At 48.7% G+C, this 21894-nt stretch overlaps 1 protein-coding gene across 1 annotated transcript in view; it reads right to left on the bottom strand.

Moving 5' to 3' along the window:
* Positions 1-3115: 3115 nt before the first annotated feature.
* Positions 3116-21894, bottom strand: part of LOC140380227 (titin-like) — a 32513-nt gene continuing 13734 nt past the window's right edge. Inside the window, exons 5-18 of the mRNA XM_072464391.1 lie at positions 15756-15832; positions 15197-15405; positions 12944-13031; positions 12755-12811; positions 11877-12135; positions 9950-10004; positions 9009-9203; positions 8389-8531; positions 6912-7018; positions 6472-6699; positions 5791-6023; positions 4997-5229; positions 3834-3998; positions 3116-3357 (exon numbers count right to left, since the gene is read on the bottom strand). Coding sequence (XP_072320492.1) covers positions 3158-3357; positions 3834-3998; positions 4997-5229; positions 5791-6023; positions 6472-6699; positions 6912-7018; positions 8389-8531; positions 9009-9203; positions 9950-10004; positions 11877-12135; positions 12755-12811; positions 12944-13031; positions 15197-15405; positions 15756-15832 — 2249 coding nt within the window. The 3' untranslated portion in view covers positions 3116-3157. The remainder of the gene's footprint in view (positions 3358-3833; positions 3999-4996; positions 5230-5790; positions 6024-6471; positions 6700-6911; positions 7019-8388; positions 8532-9008; positions 9204-9949; positions 10005-11876; positions 12136-12754; positions 12812-12943; positions 13032-15196; positions 15406-15755; positions 15833-21894) is intronic.

Below are 21894 nucleotides of genomic sequence, written 5' to 3'. Positions count from 1 at the left end.
AGCAGCCACGTGACGGCTCTACACCACGTCTACAGCCGCCACGTGACGGCTCTACACCACGTCTACAGCAGCCACGTGACGGCTCTACACCACGTCTACAGCAGCCACGTGACGGCTCTACACCACGTCTACAGCCGCCACGTGACGGCTCTACATCACGTCTTCAGCCGCCACGTGACGGCTCTACACCACGTCTACAGCAGCCACGTGACGGCTCTACATCACGTCTTCAGCCGCCACGTGACGGCTCTACACCACGTCTACAGCCGCCACGTGACGGCTCTACACCACGTCTACAGCAGCCACGTGACGTCATCATTGATGGAGATGTTAAGCGTGACAAGCAGAAAAAAGTTAGACTCTAATCGGTTTTATCTTCTGTAATTTTCTGTACACTGGTATCAGCCAAGCTAACAAGCTAACAAGCTAAAAAGCTAACAAGCTAACCTGTCTCGCTTACAGTTAGTTTAACATTCTGCAGCACGTCTTTTAACTGACATCGTAGAGAACATATTAGACTTATTTTATGCACTGGCTCCTCATTCAGTTTAGAGTTGATTTCACATACTTTACATTTCACATACTTTACATACTTTACATACCTGGCATATTCCACATACTTCACATATTTTACATATTTCACATACTTTACATATTTCACATACTTTACATATTTCACATACTTTACATACTTCACATACTTTACATACTTCACATACTTTACATACTTCACATACTTTACATATTTCACATACTTTACATATTTCACATACTTTACATTGCTCTTGTTACTTGTCTTCAATCCTCATCTTATCAATGTCGCTTTGAGTCACAGTATTTTAGCCTCGTTCCTGCAGTTTTACTTTCTGTTTCCCTTGTGAAGTACATGTATGTGAAAGAAATATATTCAGACCTGTGAATATAGCGCTTCTAACCCCCGGACATAATGCAAGATGATGTACATGAAGTTTAGCAGTGAGGGCGGGTCAGAGAAGTACTTTTACAGAGCTTGTAGCCACGGCAACGGTAAGACGGGATCATTTCTATTTATTATTCTAGTGTTCTCATACCTAATGTTGGGTGCTTGTGGGTTCTCATACCTAATGTTGGGTGCTTGTGGGTTCTCATACCTAATGTTGGGTGCTTGTGGGTTCTCATACCTAATGTTGGGTGCTTGTGGGTTCTCATACCTAATATTGGGGCGCTTGTGAGTTCTCATACCTAATGTTGGGTGCTTGTGGGTTCTCATACCTAATGTTGGGTGCTTGTGGGTTCTCATACCTAATGTTGGGGTGCTTGTGGGTTCTCATACCTAATGTTGGGTGCTTGTGGGTTCTCATACCTAATGTTGGGTGCTTGTGGGTTCTCATACCTAATGTTGGGTGCTTGTGGGTTCTCATACCTAATGTTGGGTGCGTGTGAGTTCTCATACCTAATGTTGGGTGCTTGTGGGTTCTCATACCTAATGTTGGGTGCTTGTGGGTTCTCATACCTAATGTTGGGTGCTTGTGGGTTCTCATACCTAATGTTGGGTGCTTGTGGGTTCTCATACCTAATGTTGGGTGCTTGTGGGTTCTCATACCTAATGTTGGGGTGCTTGTGGGTTCTCATACATAATGTTGGGTGCTTGTGGGTTCTCATACCTAATGTTGGGTGCTTTTGGGTTCTCATACCTAATGTTGGGTGCTTGTGGGTTCTCATACCTAATGTTGGGTGCTTGTGGGTTCACATTCCTAATGTTGGGTGCTTGTGGGTTCTCATACCTAATGTTGGGTGCTTGTGGGTTCTCATACCTAATGTTGGGTGCTTGTGGGTTCTCATACCTAATGTTGGGTGCTTGTGGGTTCTCATACCTAATGTTGGGTGCTTGTGGGTTCTCATACCTAATATTGGGGTGCTTGTGAGTTCTCATACCTAATGTTGGGTGCTTGTGGGTTCTCATACCTAATGTTGGGTGCTTGTGGGTTCTCATACCTAATGTTGGGGTGCTTGTGGGTTCTCATACCTAATGTTGGGTGCTTGTGGGTTCTCATACCTAATGTTGGGTGCTTGTGGGTTCTCATACCTAATGTTGGGTGCTTGTGGGTTCTCATACCTAATGTTGGGTGCGTGTGAGTTCTCATACCTAATGTTGGGTGCTTGTGGGTTCTCATACCTAATGTTGGGTGCTTGTGGGTTCTCATACCTAATGTTGGGTGCTTGTGGGTTCTCATACCTAATGTTGGGTGCTTGTGGGTTCTCATACCTAATGTTGGGTGCTTGTGGGTTCTCATACCTAATGTTGGGGTGCTTGTGGGTTCTCATACATAATGTTGGGTGCTTGTGGGTTCTCATACCTAATGTTGGGTGCTTTTGGGTTCTCATACCTAATGTTGGGTGCTTGTGGGTTCTCATACCTAATGTTGGGTGCTTGTGGGTTCACATTCCTAATGTTGGGTGCTTGTGGGTTCTCATACCTAATGTTGGGTGCTTGTGGGTTCTCATACCTAATGTTGGGTGCTTGTGGGTTCTCAAACCTAATGTTGGGTGCTTGTGGGTTCTCATACCTAATGTTGGGTGCTTGTGGGTTCTCATACCTAATGTTGGGTGCTTGTGGGTTCTCATACCTAATGTTGGGGTGCTTGTGGGTTCTCATACCTAATTTTGGGTGCTTGTGGGTTCTCATACCTAATGTTGGGTGCTTGTGGGTTCTCATACCTAATGTTGGGTGCTTGCGGGTTCTCATACCTAATGTTGGGGTGCTTGTGGGTTCTCATACCTAATGTTGGGTGCTTGTGGGTTCTCATACCTAATGTTGGGTGCTTGTGGGTTCTCATACCTAATGTTGGGGTGCTTGTGGGTTCTCATACATAATGTTGGGTGCTTGTGGGTTCTCATACCTAATGTTGGGTGCTTGTGGGTTCTCATACCTAATGTTGGAGTGCTTGTGGGTTCTCATACATAATGTTGGGGTGCTTGTGGGTTCTCACACCTAATGTTGGGGTGCTTGTGGGTTCTCATACCTAATGTTGGGGTGCTTGTGGGTTCTCATACCTAATGTTGGGGTGCTTTTGGGTTCTCATACCTAATGTTGGGGTGCTTGTGGGTTCTCATACCTAATGTTGGGGTGCTTGTGGGTTCTCATACCTAATGTTGGGGTGCTTGTGGGTTCTCATACCTAATGTTGGGGTGCTTGTGGGTTCTCATACCTAATGTTGGGGTGCTTGTGGGCCGTGATAATGTCACTGTTCTTGAGCCACACAATGTCAGGCAGAGGGTTTCCCATGGCCTTCACTGCGAGCGCCACCAGACTTCCCTCTTTCACACTCAGGTTTCTCAGTTTCTCCGTGAACTGAGGCCGCACCAGTGTCTCTTTCACTGTAACCACAGAATCAGAATCAGAATAGCAACATGTGTAAATGCGTTCTTTCTACCCTCCCTCTTTCACTAGAACCATAACAGCACATAAATGCACACTGTGCATAGTGTTTGACAGTCCAACCATTAATTCCAGTCCATTGATAAATACCAAGGGCTCAGAGAAGAACAGGAGAATGTCTATAAAAGGTCTGAATGTTTTTTAGACTCGGGTTAGTCCAGACAACAATCATAAAGTTAAAGTCATGAGCACTTTTTAAAGAACTGTACAAAGTGAAAATGTAGCGTGATAATATAATATTATAATGTATCATTTATTTATGTAAGCGTCTTTACTGCGGATTTTCTCTTCTCAACATAATTTAACTAAAAGTGTTTTTGATGACTCATTTTCTGTATTTCATTGGAGCAAAACCCCCTCTTATGCTCCTGTTGTAGTAGGACCCTGGTTTCCAGATGCATTTCCTGCTCCTTACCGTCCACGGTCAGAGTGACGGAAAGAGAATTGCGTCCCGCTCGGTTCTGTGCGACCACCGTCCACTCGCCCGAATCCTGCGGTGTGGCTGGAACGATGATCAAAGACTGCGTCCCGTCCTCCTTCACCACGATCTTATGTGTATAGTCACTCACCACCTGCTGGCCTGTAATGACCGGCAACGAGAAGGTTAATAACACCAATACCAAAAACTCTTATTGGAATGGGACAGGTATTATAGAACAACTAAACTATGAACGTTTAAACCGGGCAGCGTATTTAGCAAGCCAATGCAACTAACAATGTTTTTGTAAATTGATTCATCTAGTAATTATCCTTTTGATTCATTGTTTGTAACACAAAATAATGAATTAATATGAGATGTCTTGACCCAAATAAAAGTCACAAACATGTTGTGTCATTTTGATCTAATTCTTGCTCGGTCTGAGTCCTCTTCTTTCAGCGCATCAGAATCATAAAAAAGCTTTATTGAGAATGAATTATTTACGGTTAACCCGCCCGAACTGGTCCACTATGCGCTGGCCTTGCTACGCTTCTCACTTCCCGGACTGGAGGACTGCATGGAGGATGGATGGACTGAACCAGCCCAGACCCAAAAGTACACACAGGACCACGTACAGTACTAGGAGGTCACCACTGAGCCTCTGATGAATCCATCTGGACTGAAGTCTTCCAGAGCCAGTGTGCTGAGGACGGCACCGCAGAAGAGGACTGAACCCTAACCATCCCAGATGGAATATTCACTATGGTAAGTATTTTGACCATCTCTGTGTTTCGGGTGTTGGCTGCTGCAGCTCAGAGCCCTTAACCCTCGGACCTTCCGTACCGAGCGCTCATATCAAATTTGATCAATCTCGAAGTGTGCCTTGTTTTGGTTGTCCACCAGTTATATGCACTGATGTTGCTGTACAGAAGTTTGATAAATGAGGCCCAATAAATATAGGTGTGACAGGTGTTAAGTGTTCATGCACGGCACATGTTGGACTTGTTCAGAAAACAATGACTTGCTTACAGCTATAACTTAACAATAATGATAATTTAAACAATATATAGTTTCAACCCTGGGAGCCATCATTTCTTTAAAGCAGGTTTAAACCAGGTACAAACCAGGTCCAAACTAGGACTAACCCCGGTCTCTCTCACCGTTGTGGAACCAGTAGGTCTCGGGCATTGGGCGTCCGACCACCTTGAGGTCAAATCTTGCCGTTTGTCCCTCAGAGCAGCGTGCTGAGGCCGGTTTCATCACAAACACTGGTTTATAAAGTCGCTCCAGCGCAGCCTCATCGGTCTCATCCAGTCTGCGAGCCGGAGAGCGTCCGGGGGAGCGAGAGGCAGAGCGAGCTGGAGACATGCTCATGCCACTGGGAGACGCCGAGCTAAAGAGGAGGAAAAAGAGGCAGGGTCAGTGACAAGAACCTACTACTAATACGTCTGTCAAAGGACTGGTTTTCATTCTACTCATACTTTTTAAAAACGTGCTTATTTACTTTTAGAGAAGGTTCGGGTTTATTTATTTCAAGCATAGACACCATTATGTAAAATGTTCAAGCATTCATCACATCAAACAAAAAACAACATTTAATTTAGACCAAAAAGGAGTGTGATGAATATGACTTAGAATCTCCCTCCTAACTTCCCAGGGAAGGATATTTCTCGGAAATAATTGGAAGCTGCAATAACAACTCACGTGTCCTGTTTGCAACAGTAACAGATGAACAAACCCTCCAGCTCCTAATGTCCAGGTTTTAGACCTCATCAAAGACTGACACCACTCGCGGAGGGTGAGAAGGAAATGTGTTATTAATTCATTTATATTTACGATCTGGAAAAAGTGACTTGGTTCATTCCTTCCCTGCTTCATGTATCTGTTTTTGTTTCTTTTGCAAGATGAAAAGTGGATGTAAAGCAAGATCTCAAGATCTGACAACGGTTTGTACCTAATCCTCTGCATGGCCGGCTGAGGGGCGAGTCCTGGTCTGGATTCTGCTTCTATGTAGAGTTTTCCTGAGCAGACGGCGTTCCCAGAGGCGTTGGAGGCCAGAGCGGAATAAACAGCCTGGTCTTCGAGGGAAACGGCCGGCAGACGCAGACTGGCCCTGCCATCTGACAAAACATCCATGTGGCAATGGTCAGAGGGACGCAGCCTCTGCCCGTCTCTGTACCAGGTGATCTGCAGGAGGAAACAGGTTTAAACAGGGCTGAGACATGAGTCAAATAGGACAAACACAAGGAGTAAAACAGGACTAAATCAATCCTAAAATAGGAGTAAACTAGGACTAAAACAGGAAGTAAAATGGGACTCAACAGGAGTACAACAGGACAAAAAGAGGACGTGTTGGGCAGACTGCATCGTTGTGAGTTCCAATCTGGCTTGAGAATTTTTGCTGCATGTCATTCCCCAGTCTCATTCTTATTCCGTGCTACAGTATCATTTTGAGTGAAACCTACAGGTCAAAGAAAGAGCTATAACCATATCAAAACTGGACTAGGACAAAACCAGGACTAAAACTTCTCATCAAGGACAAAACCAGATACAAAAAAGGACCAAATAAGAACTAAGCAGGTCTCAATGATAAGCTAAGGTAGGACTAAGGGGACTGACAGGACCCTGGTCTTACCTTGGGCTTGGGGTTGCCCTGTGCCTGGCAGTGGAACGTGGCTGCCATGCCGGCTCGGATGCGGTAGTTCTTGATGGTGGAGGTGAAGTTTGGCTGAGCGTTTTCTCCAGGGCCGGCACCTGTCGCCTGTTCCCCGTCCTGAGTGAGTAAATCTGAGTATGATAGCTGCATCAGGCGCACTTCCACCTCCTGCATGAAGCGGATCTCCGTCACAGACAGCTGGAACTCCTGAGGGAACAGAGAGACCGGGTTAGAGCAGGTGAGTAACTATGACGACCAGGAGAAGGATACTGAGGAATCCAGATCCAGAGAGTTAATTTTATCTCTATTTTCACATAGCTTTTATTTTACTAAAGGACACTATTTGTATTAGTTTAACATTGAGTTCATGTAATAATTGAAATAGTGTTTTATTTTAATAGTATTTTGGTCATTCATACCTGTCCGGTAATGATGGCGGCCTCCATGGTGACAGTGATGGGGGTGGGGCTTGGTTGAGTTACTGGTTTGGTTTCTTCCTGTTTCTTTATGTAAGCGTCATATTCCTCTGTTTTGGCAAAGTAGAGTGTCAAACTGTGTCTGACGCAGCACTAAAACAGGTCTAAGACAGGACAAAACCGGGTCTAATCCCGGTCCATTCTTGTCCCGGTCTAAACCTGGTCTAACCTCGGTCTAGTCTTGTCTCGGTCTAACCTCGGTCTAGTCTAGCCTCGGTCTAGTCTAGCCTCGGTCTAGTCTAGCCTCGGTCTAGTCTAGCCTCGGTCTAGTCTAGCACCGGTCTAGTCTAGCCTCGGTCTAGTCTAGCACCGGTCTAGTCTAGCACCGGTCTAGTCTAGCACCGGTCTAGTCTAGCCTCGGTCTAGTCTAGCCTCGGTCTAGTCTAGCCTCGGTCTAGTCTAGCCTCGGTCTAGTCTAGCCTCGGTCTAGTCTAGCCTCGGTCTAGTCTAGCACCGGTCTAGTCTAGCACCGGTCTAGTCTAGCACCGGTCTAGTCTAGCCTCGGTCTAGTCTAGCCTCGGTCTAGTCTAGCCTCGGTCTAGTCTAGCCTCGGTCTAGTCTAGCCTCAATCTAGTCTAGCCTCGGTCTAGTCTAGCCTCGGTCTAGTCTAGCCTCAGTCTAGTCTAGCCTCAGTCTAGTCTATCCTCTGTCTAGTCTAGCCTCGGTCTAGTCTAGCCTCAATCTAGTCTAGCCTCGGTCTAGTCTAGCCTCGGTCTAGTCTAACCTCAATCTAGTCTAACCTCAATCTAGTCTAGCCTCGGTCTAGTCTAGCCTCGGTCTAGTCTAGCCTCGGTCTAGTCTAGCCTCGGTCTAGTCTAGCCTCGGTCTAGTCTAGCCTCGGTCTAGTCTAGCCTCGGTCTAGTCTAGCCTCGGTCTAGTCTAACCTCGGTCTAGTCTAGCCTCGATCTAGTCTAGCCTCGGTCTAGTCTAGCCTCGGTCTAGTCTAGCCTCGGTCTAGTCTAGCCTCGGTCTAGTCTAGCCTCGGTCTAGTCTAGCCTCGGTCTAGCACCGGTCTAGTCTAGCCTCAATCTAGTCTAGCCTCGGTCTAGTCTAGCCTCGGTCTAGTCTAGCCTCGGTCTAGTCTAGCCTCGGTCTAGTCTAGCCTCAATCTAGTCTAGCCTCGGTCTAGTCTAGCCTCGGTCTAGTCTAGCCTCGGTCTAATTTAACCCCGGTCCAACCCCGGTCTAGTCTAGTCCCGGTTTAACCCCGGTCTAACCCCGGTCTAGTCTAGTCCCGGTCTAACCCTGGTCCAACCCCGGTCTAGTCTAGTCCCGGTCTAACCTCGGTCTAACCCCGGTCTAGTCTAGTCCCGGTCTAACCCCGGTCTAAGCCCGGTCTAGTCTAGTCCCGGTCTAACTCCGGTCCACCCCCGGTCTAACCCCGGTCTAACCCGGGTCTAGCCTCAGTCTCTTGTTCTTACCTTCTTCCAGCAGACTGGTGGAGGAAGACACTTCTCCTCTCTGGTTCTTGGCGGTTACAGAATATTCTCCCGCGTCATCGGCGAAGGTCATGGAGATCTCCAGACGGCACTCGCCGGTTTCTTTTTTATACGTGACTTTATATCTGCAGAAGACAGGAAAATAAATACTTAATGACTGCAGAAAATATGGCTCTGAAAAGGTTAATCGACAATGACAATTCAATTATAAAAACACTGGTAGCTGTAAACTCTAAAACATATGAAAAGATCTTTTATAACAAAGACTGTGGCATTTAAAGCAAAATATCAAACAATTGTCATCAATAATACACTTAATTCATACATATTCTCTCACTAGAAGCCTTCAGTCACATATTTATACCTTTATTTGGTTAAAATGTTGCTGTAGGGACTGATTTGACTGTATATTGTTGTATATGTATATGTATTACTCACTGAAAGTTTTTGTGTTTTTATCGTTTTATTCTGTGTTTTTGTGCAGGACTTTGTGACTTCTGTCTGTGAAAGGTGCTGTACAAACAAAATGTACTTACTTAAGATGTGTTTAAAAGTCTCAGTGTTCAATAAAAATCAGTTTACCAGAATGGGGAGGTACTTGCCTGTATCCGGTAGTGATTTGCACTCCGTTCTTCTTCCAGATGACTTGGGGTTTGGGCAGAGCTTGGACTGTGGCGTGGAAGAGCACGCTGCCTCCTTCCACCAGCTTCTGCACCTGTGGCGTCTGCGTGAACATCGGGCTGAACATATCCTTCTCCGGGACGGGCTCCTCGGGCAGTTCCTCGGGCTCTGTGGGGCTGAAGGAGGCAAATATGTCAGAAGATGAAGGCAGGATGAGGCAGAGCGAGGCAGAACGAGGCAGAACGAGGCAGAACGAGGCCGAATGAGGCAGGACGAGGCAGAGCGAAGCAGAACAAGGCAGAGCGAAGCAGAACTAGGCAGAATGAGGCAGAGCGAGGCAGAATGAGGCAGAGCAAGGCATAATGAGGCAGAGCGAGGCAGAACAAGGGAGGATGAGGCAGAGCGAGGCAGGACAAGGCAGAATGAGGCAGGACGAGGCAGAGCGAGGCAGAATGAGGCAGAGCGAGGCAGAGCGAGGCAGAACAAGGCAGGATGAGGCAGAGCGAGGCAGGACGAGGCAGAATGAGGCAGAATAAGGCAGAGCGAGGCAGAATGAGGCAGATCGAGGCAGAATGAGGCAGAGCGAGGCAGAACAAGGCAGGATGAGGCAGAGCGAGGCTGGACGAGGCAGAATGAGGCAGAATGAGGCAGAATAAGGCAGAATGAGGCAGAATAAGGCAGAATGAGGCAGAATAAGGCAGAATGAGGCAGAATAAGGCAGAATGAGGCAGAATAAGGCAGAATGAGGCAGAATAAGGCAGGGCGAAGCAAAGCAAAGCAGGATTTTTGGCTACGTTTCCACCTCTGCATATTTATATTGATTTTTCAAATAGTTTCCAGAATTGTTTGAGTTGAATTAACACTTTTGTGAAGCCTTGTGACTACTGACAACTACTTTTCTGATTTTGGGTGTGTCACTCACTGTGTCTCTGGCTCAGGGGCAGCACTTTCTTCTCTTGTGTCCATCTCCTCAGACACTGAACCAAACACAAGGTACAAAACATCAAGTCATTTTATAATATTGCTGGGGGAAGTATGGCAGCTTGAGCACTATCAAGGGCGGCAGTAGCTCAGTGGTAGAGTCTTCTGACCAAAGGTCGGCGGTTCGACTCCCCGCTCGGTCAGACCCACTGGTTGGCTGTGCGATCGCAGCTGCCTCATGTAAATACTGCAAGACACTTAACCCAAAATGGCCCCCAGTGTCTGCGTACATCTGGTGTGTGAATGGGTGACCTTGATGTAAAGCGCTTTGAGTGCCTTGACGGTAGAAAAGCGCATTTACTATCCTCTGCTTCTGACTACTTATTCAATCAAACAATATTTAATATTTCATTTCATTTGCAAACTGTTCATTGCCTTTTCTTCTTCTTTTCCCACTCCCCGCCACCGTCCTCTGCCTGGAAGAACTGGTTCTCCTCCTGAAGAACTGGTTCCCCTCCTGAAGAACTGGTTCTCCTCCTGAAGAACTGGTTCTCCTCCTGAAGAACTGGTTCTCCTCCTGAAGAACTGGTTCTCCTCCTGAGTGGCTCCTGCTCCACTGTCTCTCTCGGGTCCGTCTGAGGGAGTCAGATCTCCTTCACTCTGGAACTCATCCAGGTTTATACTTTTTTCCCAAGGAGGTTTTGTAGCTTTTCCTGGCCTTGAAGGAGGGTCTAAGGACAGAGGACCCTGGGATATTGCCAAGTCCCTATGGACATTGTTCAATCCGTTTTTCACTTTTGCCCTCAGACAACGGCTGTTGTGATTTTGGGCGTTACAAAAATAAATTGAATTTAATTGAAATTTAATACACCAAAGGAGGTCTACAGCAGAACTAAACCAGGTCTTACCCTGCACGAGGAGGTAGCAGGAGGAGCTGGTGGTCCCTCCTCTAAAGCAGAACTAAACCAGGTCTTACCCTGCACGAGGAGGTAGCAGGAGGAGCTGGTGGTCCCTCCTCTAAAGCAGAACTAAACCAGGTCTTACCCTGCACGAGGAGGAAACAGGAGGAGCTGGTGGTCCCTCCTCTAAAGCAGAACTAAACCAGGTCTTACCCTGCACGAGGAGGTAGCAGGAGGAGCTGGTGGTCCCCCCTCTAAACCAGAACTAAACCAGGTCTTACCCTGCACGAGGAGGAAACAGGAGGAGCTGGTGGTCCCTCCTCTAAAGCAGAACTAAACCAGGTCTTACCCTGCATGAGGAGGTAGCAGGAGGAGCTGGTGGTCCCTCCTCTAAAGCAGAACTAAACCAGGTCTTACCCTGCACGAGGAGGAAACAGGAGGAGCTGGTGGTCCCTCCTCTAAAGCAGAACTAAACCAGGTCTTACCCTGCACGAGGAGGTAGCAGGAGGAGCTGGTGGTCCCTCCTCTAAAGCAGAACTAAACCAGGTCTTACCCTGCACGAGGAGGTAGCAGGAGGAGCTGGTGGTCCCTCCTCTAAAGCAGAACTAAACCAGTTCTTACCCTGCACGAGGAGGTAGCAGGAGGAGCTGGTGGTCCCTCCTCTAAAGCAGAACTAAACCAGGTCTTACCCTGCACAAGGAGGAAACAGGAGGAGCTGGTGGTCCCTCCTCTAAAGCAGAACTAAACCAGGTCTTACCCTGCACGAGAAGGTAGCAGGAGGAGCTGGTGGTCCCTCCTCTAAAGCAGAACTAAACCAGGTCTTACCCTGCACGAGAAGGTAGCAGGAGGAGCTGGTGGTCCCTCCTCTAAACCAGAACTAAACCAGGTCTTACCCTGCACGAGAAGGTAGCAGGAGGAGCTGGTGGTCCCTCCTCTAAACCAGAACTAAACCAGGTCTTACCCTGCACGAGGAGGTAGCAGGAGGAGCTGGTGGTCCCTCCTCTAAACCAGAACTAAACCAGGTCTTACCCTGCACGAGAAGGTAGCAGGAGGAGCTGGTGGTCCCGGCCTGGTTGGTGGCGGTGCATGTGAATCGGCCGCTGTCTTCGGCAAAAGCTTCTCTAATGACGAGCTGAGCTTCTCCGTTTTGGTAACTCATGTGAAAGTCCACTGAGTCCTGAATCCTGAAGTCCTCCCTGAACCACATGACCACAGGTGCTGGGTAACCGCTGATCTGGCAACGCAGGGTCACGCCGTCGCCCTCGGTAACTGTCTGGTTCATTAGGCCCTGCAAGAGGCAGAAGGTTAAAACCAGTTTAAACATTGACCTAAACTGGACTAAAGATGGACAGAAACAGATCTAAACCTGATTGAAGAGGCTACTAACCCTAACCCCTAACCCCTAACCCCTAACCCTAACCCTAACCCCTAACCCCTAACCCCTAACCCCTAATCCCTAACTCCAACCCTAACCCCTAACCCTAACCCCAACCCTAACCCCTAACCCCTAACCCTAAGCCTAACCCCTAACCCCTAACCCCAACCCTAACCCCTAACCCCTAACCCCAACCCTAACCCTTAACCCCAACCCCAACCCTAACCCTAACCCCTAACCCACAAGACACACAGGGTTAAAACAGGGAAGGGACTAAAACTGATGCCATCAGGGTGATGAAAACTAATCATGTTTCAAACTCTTTTCCGCCTTCGGTGATTAAATTGTTGACTTCGAATGGCATATTATTTGTGTCATAATATTGTAATATTGTGAAATGTTGGGGTCAATGTGACTCCATTTAAACTGAAATTTTGAAGCAAAACCTTGTCAGGAATAAACTAGGTACTAAAGCGGGTCTGAACTAGGTTTAAACCAGGTCCAAACCAGGTTTCATCCAGGGCAAACTCACTGTGACAATTGTAGGCGGGATCACTCCTTCCTCAACAGGAAGTGCTGCCTCTTCCACCTGCAGCAAAAGCACAATTACAATCACAGAATCAGGATGAAACACAACTCAAATATTAAACTTTTAAATCAGACGGCTGCAGAGGACTGTTGTTAATACGTTTTCCTCCTGAAAGTTTGATTCAGTTCATACCTGTTTCTGTTTCTGTGGCTGTGGTTGTCCACTAGGGGGCATTGTCTTCTTCCAGGGAGGAGGTACATCAGCTGCTCCTGCCCCGGTTCTGACAAGAAATAAACAACAGATATTAAGTGTTTAGCATGAAGTATAAAGGAGGAGTTCTGATGATCTCTAATATGAATTTACTCATCAATAATCTAACTTCAGCACACGGAAGTTTTCAGGACTTTCCCAGGACATGTTTAGTTTAATGATTACGACATCTACAAACTCATTTTCACTTCACACGCCCTGAATGAAGAAGAAGGAGGCCAAAGGAAGAGATACAGACCACAGATGTTAAGACATGAAAGTTCTTCCCCATACATCCCAAATCCAGCACCCTGAGACTGGACACTAGCACCCTGAGACTGGACACTAGCACCCTGAGACTGGACACTAGCACCCTGAGACTGGACACTAGCACCCTGAGACTGGACACTAGCACCCTGAGACTGGACACTAGCACCCTGAGACTGGACACTAGCACCCTGAGACTGGACACTAGCACCCTGAGACTGTACACTAGCACCCTGAGACTGGACACTAGCACCCTGAGACTGTACACTAGCACCCTGAGACTGGACACTAGCACCCTGAGACTGGACACTAGCACCCTGAGACTGGACACTAGCACCCTGAGACTGGACACTAGCACCCTGAGACTAGACACTAGCACCCTGAGACTGTACACTAGCACCCTGAGACTGGACACTAGCACCCTGAGACTGGACACTAGCACCCTGAGACTGGACACTAGCACCCTGAGACTGTACACTAGCACCCTGAGACTGTACACTAGCACCCTGAGACTGTACACTAGCACCCTGAGACTGTACACTAGCACCCTGAGACTGGACACTAGCACCCTGAGACTGGACACTAGCACCCTGAGACTGTACACTAGCACCCTGAGACTGTACACTAGCACCCTGAGACTGTACACTAGCACCCTGAGACTGTACACTAGCACCCTGAGACTGTACACTAGCACCCTGAGATTGGACACTAGCACCCAGAGACTGGACACTAGCACCCTGAGACTGGACACTAGCACCCTGAGACTGTACACTAGCACCCTGAGACTGTACACTAGCACCCAGAGACTGTACACTAGCACCCTGAGACTGGACACTAGCACCCTGAGACTGGACACTAGCACCCTGAGACTGGACACTAGCACCCTGAGACTGTACACTAGCACCCTGAGACTGGACAATACCACTCAAGGGTCAGAGGAGCCGTGGTGGTCTCAAGGGTCAGAGGAAAGCTGTGGTGGTCTCAAGGGTCAGAGGAAAGCTGTGGTGGTTGATGTGACAATGCCAAGTTATGGCAACATCAGGAAAATGGAAAATGAGAAATTGGAGAAATACCAAGGGCTCAGAGAAGAGCTGGAGAAGGTGTGGTAGATGAAGGTGTCAGTGGTGCCCGTAGTGACCGGAACACTTGGGGCAGTGACCCCCAAACTGGAGGAATGACCCCCAAACTGGAGGAATGACCCCCAAACTGGAGGAATGGCTTGAGCAGATCTCGGTCCAGAAAAGTGCAGGAACAGCAAAGATGATGAAGAACCCTCAAGCTCCCAGGGGCCTCTGGGAGAGGACCCCAGCATGAAGGGGGAGAAATAGAGACCTCCCTTTTCTTTTTTATAATATAGACGTAGTCCAAGACTTAAATCAAAGTCCACAATGTTGGAAATTAATTACACACCAAGGAAAATACTCAAACTAAATTCACATATATTACGTATTAAATATTCTATTTTGACGTATTGATGACCAAATAGATACTTTTATTTATATAATTCTGTGGGAGACCTCAAATTAGAGACTGACGTGAACAAACCACCTATTGTTCCAATAATCCAGTTTGGGCTTTTTCCTCATTTCCCATGTTTTCCATGCCTGGAAAACAGGCAAAAGATGTTCTAGATTTTGTTTTATTAGACTGATGTGGTGTTCTTACTTTGTTCTTCATGTAAGTGCTAAATTCTTTAATTGTCTAAAAACATATCCATAACAAATGCCAGTCTGACCTGGTTAGCTTTAATGGTCAGTATGGTCATGCTTATAGATGTAAAATAACAGTATAAAGACCAGTCTGACCTGTTTGGTCTGGGCATGGAATTAACTGATTAACTATGTCAGTGTCTTTAAGTTGAATATAAATGTAAAACAAGACTATAAATGACTTGGATGACGTGGTAGTTTCGGAGGCCATGGAGATCACCTGGATGGTGTCGGTGTGGGCGCTTTCACGTGGCGCACAGGCGATGGCGACTGCTGCCGGGCCCCGGACACTTTCCCGGCGGGTGAGGCGAGTAAAGCGGGCGAGGCTGAAGCGGACGGCGGGGACTTGGATGTGGGTTTGGGAGGAACTCGGGGTGGAGTCTTGTGGGTCAGAGTCACGGCCTCCATCTGGAATGAGGCTTCTACTTTCTGTGAACAAACAACAAACGTTCAGGGGCCATCTTAACAGCACTTAACATTCAATCAACACACGGTGATTTGGTTAAAATGTTTCCTCATAATTCAAATAATAAAAATAAATGTAAAAAGTAAAAAAAGACTAAAACTCGTACAAAAACTAGTTATATTTGTTGAAAAAATATACAGTATATTTCCGTCCAAAAAGTACTGATAGTTTTGTCCACTAAAAGTTAAACCAAAAACTAAATGTTGACTAAAACTAAGACTAACATTAAGTCTATATTAACACTTGTAACACAGTGTTTCCTCTCTTCAGCCTGGATTTCACACATGTTTGTGGTGTATTCTAGAAGAGTGACCTTCTCGACTCTGGTCTGTCTGATGGATGCAGTCGTGATCACGGTCTTTGTCTTTTTTGCAGGAACCGCCTCATCGCCTGAAAAACACAGCAGTTTTTTCACATTCAAACGTTCTGCCACTGTGTGGTCATATTTCTGCATTTGCCTTTAATTAAGTTTAAGATAAGATTAACCATCTGTCCGGCTACAGTGTTGTCCTGGCTCCGACAATATACTGTATGTCCTCCCTTCTCTCAGCCCCATTTCACGCTGAGCTGTCCTGTCTAATACATTTCCCAGGCCAAAAAACCTTTAAAAACCAGGTTTAAAGCTCTGTTCAAAACTGTCGGTCTCAAACAGGTTTAAATGAAGATTAAATCTGGACTAATAGTTTTATTTTTTTAAATAAGCAGATATATGTTATTGAAGGTGAAATCTTACTTGGTACTAAGCAGTCTAAAAGTATAGTATCAATTCATGCAGCCTACATCAAATTTGCTATGCAGTACATTTTCATTTTTATGAAATATTGTTTTAAGAACCTTTTCTAATTATATTTCTACTTTAATAAGGTTGGGCAAGGTATACTTTATTGTCCTACAAAGGGGAAATGTGCATCACATTCACTCATTCAGTAAAACATACATGAAAGAACATTAAAACATTGCAAATCAATGTAAATTCAAGTACAACAGTGAAGGGTACAGCCATGAAAAAATAAAAAGTAATGTTACTGCACTAACACTCTAGACACAGAAAAATGGTATTGAAGATGGAATGAACTGGATGATAAACCCGAACCCTGATGGAGGCTTAGACTGCTGGTGTAGGTTTTGACATTTTATGTTATTTTATTTATGTTATTGAGAAAAATGATACAAAATCAAGACATCCAATAAATAAAATAAAAGGTGGCCGGGTCGAGGGGCCTGCTGCCCCCTCGACCCGGCCACCTTTTATCTAAGCAGGGTCTGCCAGACTTCTCTCACCCCAGACACTTCCTCCAGCTCCTCTCTGAGGCCTTTGTTTTTCTCCAGTTTCTCGTGTTCCTTTTTCCTGATGTTTCCATCTCTTGGCATTTCCACATCAACCACAAAGGCTTTCTTCTGCTGAGCGCATTAACCAAGTGGTTGGCATAGTGTTCAGGAACATCTGTGCAGATTATGGACTGGAATCCCCAAGGTCAAAGTGGCAAAAGCTCTCCTTCTCTGGTGTTGCCCGGCGGCGGGCTGGTGTGGGCTTGCTAATAGCCCCACAGCTCAGCCACCACGTGTTGGAGTTCACCCCAGTGAATGAGAGGGTCGTGCATCCCTACGCCTTCGTGTTGGGGACAGGTCAGGGGTCGCAGTCAAGGATCGGAGGGTGTCCGGTTTGGGGACCAAAGGATCTCATCTCTTCTGTTTGTAGACGATGTTGTCCTGATGGCTCCATCAAACCCGGACCTGCAGCTGCACTGGGAAGAGAGGGAAGCGTCTGGGATGAAAATCAGCTACAAATCCGAGGGTATGGTTCTCAACCAGAAAAAGGTGTCTTGCCCTCTCCAGGTGGGTGGGGGGTCCTTGCCCTCTCCAGGTGGGTGGGGGGTCCTTGTTCTCTTCAGGTGGGTGAGGAGTCCTTGCCCTCTCCAGGTGGTGGGGGGTCCTTGCCCTCTCCAGGTGGGTGGGGGGTCCTTGCTCTCTCCAGGTGGGTGAGGAGTCCTTGCCCTCTCCAGGTGGGTGAGGAGTCCTTGCCCTCTCCTGGTGGGTGGCGGGTCCTTGCCCTCTCCAGGTGGGTGGGGAGTCCTTGCCCTCTCCAGGTGGGTGAGGAGTCCTTGCCCTCTCCAGGTGGGTGAGGAGTCCTTGTCCTCTCGAGGTGGGTGGGGAATCTTTGCACTCTCCAGGTGGGTGGGGATCCTTGCCCTCTCCAGGTGAGCGGGGGGTCCTTAACCTCTCCGGGGGTCCTTAACCTGTCCAGGTGGGTGGGGAATCCTTGCCCTCTCCAGGTGGGTGGGGGGTCCTTGTTCTCTCCAGGTGGGTTGGGGAGTTCTTGTTCTCTCCAGGTGGGTTGGGGAGTTCTTGCCCTCTCCAGTTGGGTGGGGAATCCTTGCCCTCTCCAGTTGGGTGGGGGGGTCCTTGTTCTCTCCAGGTGGGTGGGGAGTTCTTGCCCTCTCCAGGTAGGTGGGGAATCCTTGTCCTTTCCAGGTGGGTGGGGATTCCTTGCCCTCTCCAGGTGGGTGGGGGGTCCTTGCCCTCTCCAGGTGAGTGGGGGGTCCTTAACCTCTCCAGGTGGGTGGGGAATCCTTGCCCTCTCCAGGTGGGTGGGGGGTCCTTGTACTCTCCAGGTGGGTGGGGAATCCTTGCCCTCTGCAGGTGGGTGGGGGGTCCTTGTCTTCTCCAGGTGGGTGGGGGGTCCTTGCCCTCTCCAGGTGCGTGAGGAGTCCTTGCCCTCTCCAGGTATGTGGGGGTCCTTGACCTCTCCAGGTGGGTGGGGAATCCTTGCCCTTCCAGGTGGGTGGGGGGTCCTTGTACTCTCCAGGTGGGTGGGGAATCCTTGCCCTCTGCAGGTGGGTGGGGGGTCCTTGTCTTCTCCAGGTGGGTGGGGGGTCCTTGCCCTCTCCAGGTATGTGGGGGTCCTTGACCTCTCCAGGTGGGTGGGGGGTCCTTAACCTCTCCAGGTGGGTGAGGAGTCCTTGCCCTCTACAGGTAGCTGGGGGTCCTTGACCTCTCCAGGTGGGTGGGGAGTCCTTGCTCTCTCCAGGTGGGTGAGGAGTCCTTGTCCTCTCCAGGTGGGTGAGGAGTCCTTGTCCTTTCCAGGTGGGTGGGGGGTCCTTGTCCTCTCCAGGTGGGTGGGGGGTCCTTGTCCTCTCCAGGTGGGTGGGGGGTCCTTGCCCTCTCCGGGTGGGTGAGGAGTCCTTGCCCTCTCCAGGTGGGTGGGGGGTCCTTGCCCTCTCCAGGTGGGTGGGGAATCCTTGTCCTCTCCAGGTGGGTGGGGGGTCCTTGCCCTCTCCAGGTGGGTGGGGGGTCCTTGCCCTCTCCAGGTGGGTGGGGGGTCCTTGCCCTCTCCAGGTGGGTGGGGGGTCCTTGTCCTCTCCAGGTGGGTGGGGAATCCTTGCACTCTCCAGGTGGGTGGGGGGGTCTTTGCCCTCTCCAGGTGGGTGGGGGTTCCTTGACCTCTCCAGGTGAGTGGGGGGTCCTTAACCTCTCCAGGTGGGTGGGGAATCCTTGCCCTCGCCAGGTGGGTGGGGGGTCCTTGTTCTCTCCAGGTGGGTGGGGAGTCCTTGTCCTCTCCAGGTGGGTGAGGAGTCCTTGCCATTTCCAGGTGGGCGGGGGGTCCTTGCCCTCTCCAGGTGGGTGGGGGGTCCTTGTCCTCTCCAGGTGGGTGGGGGTCCTTGCCCTCTCCAGGTGGGTGGAGAATCCTTGCGCTCTCCAGGTGGGTGGGGGGTCCTTGTCCTCTCCAGGTGGGTGGGGGGTCCTTGCCCTCTCCAGGTGTGTGAGGAGTCCTTGCCCTCTCCAGGTGGGTGGGGGGTCCTTAACCTCTCCAGGTGGGTGGGGAGTCCTTGCTCTCTTCAGGTGGGTGAAGAGTCCTTGCCCTCTCCAGGTGGGTGGGGGGTCCTTGTCCTCTCCAGGTGGGTGGGGGGTCCTTGCCCTCTCCAGGTGGGTGAGGAGTCCTTGCCCTCGCCAGATGGGTGGGGGTCCTTGCCCTCTCCAGGTGGGTGAGGAGTCCTTGCCCTCTCCAGGTGGGTGGGGGTCCTTGCTCTCTCCAGGTGGGTGGGGAGTCCTTGCCCTCTCCAGATGGGTGGGGGGTCCTTGTCCTCTCCAGGTGGGTGGGGAGTCCTTGCCCTCTCCAGGTGGGTGAGGAGGCCTTGCCCTCTCCAGGTGGGTGAGGAATCCTTGCCCTCTCCAGGTGGGTGGGGGGTCCTTGTTCTCTCCAGGTGGGTGGGGGGTCCTTGCCCTCTCCAGGTGGGTGAGGAGTCCTTGTCCTCTCCAGGTGGGTGGGGAATCCTTGCCCTCTCCAGGTGGGTGGGGGGTCCTTGCCCTCTCCAGGTGGGTGGGGGGTCCTTGCCCTCTCCAGGTGAGTGGGGGGGTCCTCGCCCTCTCCAGGTGGGTGGGGAGTCCTTGCTCTCTCCAGGTGGGTGGGGGGTCCTTGCCTCAAGTGGAGGAGTTCAAGTATCTCGGGGTCTTGTTCAGAGTGAGTGAAGGATGGAGCGTGAGATTGACAGTTGGATCGGTGCAGCAGCTGCAGTGATGCAGTCGCTGCCTCGACTGTTGTGGTGAAGAAGGAGCTGAGTCCTAAGACAAAGATCTCGATTTACATCTACGTTCTGCCCTCACCTATGGTCATTAGCTTTAATGACTCAAAGGACAAGATCGCGGATAAAAGCGGCCAAAATGAGTTTCCTCTGCCGGGTAGCTGGGCGCTCCCTTTGAGATAGAGTGAGGATCCCAGTCACACAGGAGGAGCTAGGAGTAGAGCCGCTGCTCCTCCAGCTGAGGTGTCTCAGGCATCTGTTCCGAAGCCTCCTGGGCGCCTCCCTGGGGAGATGTTTCTGGCATGTTCCACCGGGAAGAGGCCCCGTGGAAGACCCAGGACACACTGGAGGGACAATGTCTCTCAGTTGGCCTGGGAACGCCTCGGGATCCCCCCGGAGGATCTGGAGGAAGTGTCTGGGGAGGGGTAAGTCTGGGAGTCCCTGCTTAGACTGCTGCCCCTGCGACCCGGCCCCGAAAAAAGCGGAAGAAGATGGATGGATGGATGGAGGGATGGAAGATGCAATAAAATCAGAGGCCAGAAACAAATATGTCACATAAAAAACATCTGTCTCTTCAAAACAACATAAATATATTATGTGAAAATTACTTGTTGCTGTTCAGTTCTCTGTGTTTTGTCTGTGTTATGGAATCAGCTCCTGTCCATGTTAAAGAGGCCGACACAGTCTCTTCATTTAAGTCCAGGCTTAAAACGTTCCTCTTTGAAATGACTTCTGTTCAGGCCAGTTATGAACAGAACTATAAAGCTACAGTTTCAGCTCCGCTGCCCTAGCAGCAACTGTGCTGGGGGAAGTATGAGCTCTGTCCTCTGATAAACACTACTTATTCTATCAAACTATATTTAATATTTAATTTCACTTGTGTCTGTTCATTGTCTTTTCTTCTTCTTCTCACACTTCCCCGGGGGGAGTGGAACAGACACATCGATGATCTGAGGACCCAAATGGATCCTGGGACATTTCTCTAAGGACACGCGATGCTGGGACATTCCTCTATGAACATTGTTACATTGTTAAAATTAATTGAATTGATTTTTTCTGAAGAGCACTTTTGCCTCTGCTGGTGTTTTTTTTACCTTGAAAATTCACCAGAAGAAGTGCTGGAAATTAAAAGCCATCTCTTATTTGTGTCCTCTTGAAGTCCTCACAGACGTGGTGAAACTTTGCTTGTGGCATATGATGTCTTGTACGAGAAACACCTACTTGCCTTTGTACTGAAGGTCTCCTTTAACCTTTGTAGCCTCCGTGACGTGCTCCTTCACATTATGGTTAAGAAACCTCATGATCTTTATTGGCCCAGGCAATGTGCTCTCCTCAAATATCAAATAACTCACATTTGACAATAAACAAAACACACGGATACGCAGGAAATTCAAAAAGATACAATCAAAGACTGTTATCTGTATGTAAAAAGGACTTCATGTTTCATCACATCTACTGCTTAAGTTACACAGCAGTATCCTCTAGTTCTAACACTCCAGATCCACAACACACTACACAGGACACACTCTACTGCCCTCCAGAGGCTCTTTCCTAAGCCACACTTTGAACTGACTAACCCACACTTTGAACAGACTAACCCACACTTTGAACTGACTAACCCACACTTTGAACTGACTAACCCACACTAACCCACACTTTGAACAGACTAACCCACACTTTGAACTGACTAACCCACACTTTGAATTGACTAACCCACACTTTGAACTGACTAACCCACACTTTGAACAGACTAACCCACACTTTGAACTGACTAACCCACACTAACCCACACTTTGAACAGACTAACCCACACTTTGAACTGACTAACCCACACTTTGAATTGACTAACCCACACTTTGAACTGACTAACCCACACTTTGAACTGACTAACCCACACTTTGAACTGACTAACCCACAGTTTGAATTGACTAA

Source organism: Eucyclogobius newberryi, unplaced genomic scaffold (assembly GCF_026437365.1).
Source record: "Eucyclogobius newberryi isolate DKJ021-1_F unplaced genomic scaffold, fEucNew1.0.hap1 SCAF_458, whole genome shotgun sequence".
NCBI lineage: Eukaryota > Metazoa > Chordata > Actinopteri > Gobiiformes > Gobiidae > Eucyclogobius > Eucyclogobius newberryi.
Note: the sequence above shows the minus strand (reverse complement) of the source record. Positions and strands in the feature narration are given on the sequence as shown.